This window comes from Nicotiana tabacum, chromosome 22, assembly GCF_000715075.1.
Source record: "Nicotiana tabacum cultivar K326 chromosome 22, ASM71507v2, whole genome shotgun sequence".
Taxonomy (NCBI): Eukaryota; Viridiplantae; Streptophyta; class Magnoliopsida; order Solanales; family Solanaceae; genus Nicotiana; species Nicotiana tabacum.
The window spans coordinates 117,274,902-117,278,256 of NC_134101.1; the positions used below are offsets into that span (position 1 = coordinate 117,274,902).

The following is a 3,355-nucleotide window of genomic DNA, read 5'->3' on the forward strand; positions in this document are numbered from 1 at the left end:
GGCAATGTTAAACCTAAGCTGGGATATCCGTTAGTAGGAGGGCGCTTTCATGGACCAAAGGTTTAACGTGGAACAAATATAAGATAAATCGAATACTTTAAAGGTAAATTTGAACTTTTTTTAAAAAAGAAAACAAAATAAATACAACAATTTTGTAAGATGATAAAAATGTATTTGCTTCCGTTTTTTATAGCAAGCTAATAAACACAAAACATACATTTTCCTTAATCATATTACAGTCATATATTTTTTACTTTAATTTTTTCAGCGAAAGATTAAATTATGGTATAAACACGAAATGCATGCAACTATTTACCCTCTTAAGACTAGTGTTTTAAAAGTCGTTTTCGGGGCAAACCTCGGGGCAAGGCGCACCAAAAATGCCCTGAGTTAATGGTGTGGGGCGAAAGTCTCAAGAGGCGTACGCCCGGGTGTTTGAGGCGCGTTTTTTAGTGAGACGTAAGCCCCTGAGACTTTTTCAAATAAAAATAAAATTTGTTGAATAAGTTCATATAATACCCAAACTCTCAAAAGTCAAAAGGCTTAAAAAGGAACTGAAATGTATTAAATTTATAAGTTAAGATATTTTTTTTATTGATTGAAACCCTAATTCATGGTCTTTCCCAATTCTTTATCTTGTCCGCTAGTCTGCTAATATTTTCCAAAAGCAACGAATATTGATTTTTTTTTACAAATACAAAGAAAACTTCATTCTCCTTTATAGCAGCAAGTTCAAAGTTCAAATTATAGGTTAGTCATCCTTTTTGTTCCTCCATATAGAAAACTTTATTCTTTTAGACTCAATTTACTTGTGCTTGTAAGTAGCGTATAATAGATTATTGACTGATTTTTTGTGGGGATGGAGCATACATACATATATACATATTTATAGTTTTCTTCAATTTTTATGTAATTTTACCTGTTTATAAATATTTATTATTATTATTATATTATTTTATAAAATATTAAAAATTAAATATATGTGGGGCTTACGCCTCTGGGTGACATTTCATCAGCAATGAAAGGGTTTTAATCTGACGTGCAGTTAGGCCAACCAACTTCTTGGATTGACAAAATAGAGAGGGAAAAGTACATTGAATTAAAATCTGAAGGAAGAAATAAAAATAAATAAATTGAGGAGAAAAGAAGAGTCATATGGCAATTCATTTATATACTTTATATATAATAACATCTCATTCTCCCACTTCCATGTATTAGAAAAGAAGAACACTCTTGTACATACACACATACAAGCATATACATATATTATAAAGAGAAAAGGAGAATCATAGTGCTGCATCTCTAGCGAGAGGGGCGAAATGGGTCTTACCGGAGTAACATTCTTGGTCACTCTGATGATGCTGACCGCCGTCACTATTCCGGCAAATGGTTGCTCGCCGGCGGACCAAGCAGCATTAATGGACTTCAAAGCAGCTCTTAACGAGCCATATTTGGGCATTTTCAACACATGGACGGGCACCAACTGTTGCCAGGGTTGGAACGGTGTTAGCTGTGACCCGAATACTCAACGGGTCGCCGACATTGTTCTTCGGGGCGAATCTGAAGACCCGATTTACGAGAAAGCCGGCCGGTCCGGTTACATGACCGGTTCACTCTCCCCTTCCCTCTGCAAACTCGACGGCCTTACTACCCTCATCGTCGCCGACTGGAAAGATATCTCCGGCGAACTTCCGGCTTGTCTCACTTCGTTAAAAAATCTCCGTATCGTTGATCTCATCGGAAACAAAATCACCGGCCAAATTCCGGCGAACATCGGTCAGCTGAGTAAACTCGCCGTCCTTAACCTCGCCGATAATCAAATCTCCGGTTCAATCCCCGGCTCAATTGTCAATCTCGGCAAATTAATGCACCTTGAGCTTAGCAACAATCAAATCTCCGGCGAAATTCCGTCCGATATCGGAAAACTCAGCATGATGAGCAGAGCACTACTCAACAAGAACAAACTCACCGGTTCAATCCCGAACTCAATCTCCAAACTCTACCGGTTAGCGGATCTCGATTTAGCAATGAACCAAATTACGGGTTCAATCCCAGCTCAGCTCGGTTCAATGCCTGTTCTCTCAACCCTAAACCTAGACTCCAACCAACTCTCCGGTTCAATTCCCAATAATCTACTCAGTAGCCCCGGTTTAAACATCCTGAACTTAAGTAGAAACTCATTAGAAGGATTATTACCCGATGTTTTTGGTTCAAAAACATATTTTACACATCTCGATTTATCGTACAATAATCTTAGGGGTTCAATTCCTAAATCGTTAGCTACAGCTAAGTACATTGGTCATTTGGACTTGAGCTACAATCACCTTTGTGGCCCGATTCCAAACGGGTCTCCGTTCGATCATCTAGAAGCTTCATCTTTCTCTAACAACGATTGTTTGTGTGGATCGCCATTACGTACTTGTTAATTTCTTTTTTGAGGGTTTATGGTTTGTAATTAATCGAATTATCGGTTGGTTACACATAATTGGGTGTGTATTCTATGTTGTAATGGTGAAATCTTCTCTTAATGTCATGTTTAGCTTAAATACTCAAGTGTAAGTGTAACCTTGAATTATTATTATTGCTAAGCGACGGTTATGAGTGTAAAAGTTTCCAGGAAAAAAAAAATCGAAGTAAATTAAATTGTATGCTTCTATTATTTGTAAATCCCACCAACTTTTGTTTACTCAATTAAACTCAAAAAGTTAATTTTTTTTAATGAATTAAATAAAGTTGTAGAAGCCCCAGCTATTTGGACACTGTTGGTCTGTGAATATCGTTGATGGCATATCTTCAGGTAATTTATTATGGACAAGAAAGCAAGAGAAAAAGACAAATTCAATAAGTTGAAATTTGAAAGGAATCGTTAGTTCGGTCATATGAATTATGATTTAAATGATATCATTGCTTAGTAGGAAAATGCATAAAGTGCTCAATGCCTTAGTATGAGTTGGCTACGTCGGCTAGGATCTGGTTGGTGGCCCTTCTATCCACTGTGGTTATTGCATCAATTGTTTAGGAGATCGCATAATATTAGAGTATTATCACTTAGTCCGCATCCTTATTTAAATTATGTAAGAATCCTAAATATTTAAGAATTTGAAATCAACTAAACTTTTCCATATTAAACTTTTACTTATTCCAACTATAACCAACTATGCACTAACACGCTTTGGCCTAAGTATTCTCATACCAAATAGAAAATTTTCACTCTTTCTTCCGTTTCCATTTGAAATGCTTGGACTAAAATAAATTAAAAGATAAATTAAAATTAAAGAATTTATTTAATCTATCTATACTATATTAAAAGCACGAAGGCCCTTAGCGAAATGTCGTTTGCCTTTTTTATCCTTTT

The 3,355-nt window shown here is 36.0% G+C and overlaps 1 protein-coding gene across 1 annotated transcript; it reads left to right on the forward strand.

The window, feature by feature from the left end:
- Positions 1–1,141: 1,141 nt before the first annotated feature.
- Positions 1,142–2,609, forward strand: LOC107812102 (uncharacterized). Its single transcript, XM_016637134.2, has one exon. It carries the CDS (start codon positions 1,320–1,322, stop codon positions 2,424–2,426), a length of 1,107 nt encoding a protein of 368 aa, XP_016492620.1. The 5' UTR covers positions 1,142–1,319; the 3' UTR covers positions 2,427–2,609.
- The last annotated feature ends 746 nt before the right edge of the window (positions 2,610–3,355 follow it).

Coding starts and splice junctions, on each gene's coding strand:
- LOC107812102 (XM_016637134.2), top strand. CDS start 1,320: ATGGGTCTTACCGGAGTAACATTCTTGGTCACTCTGATGATGCTGACC.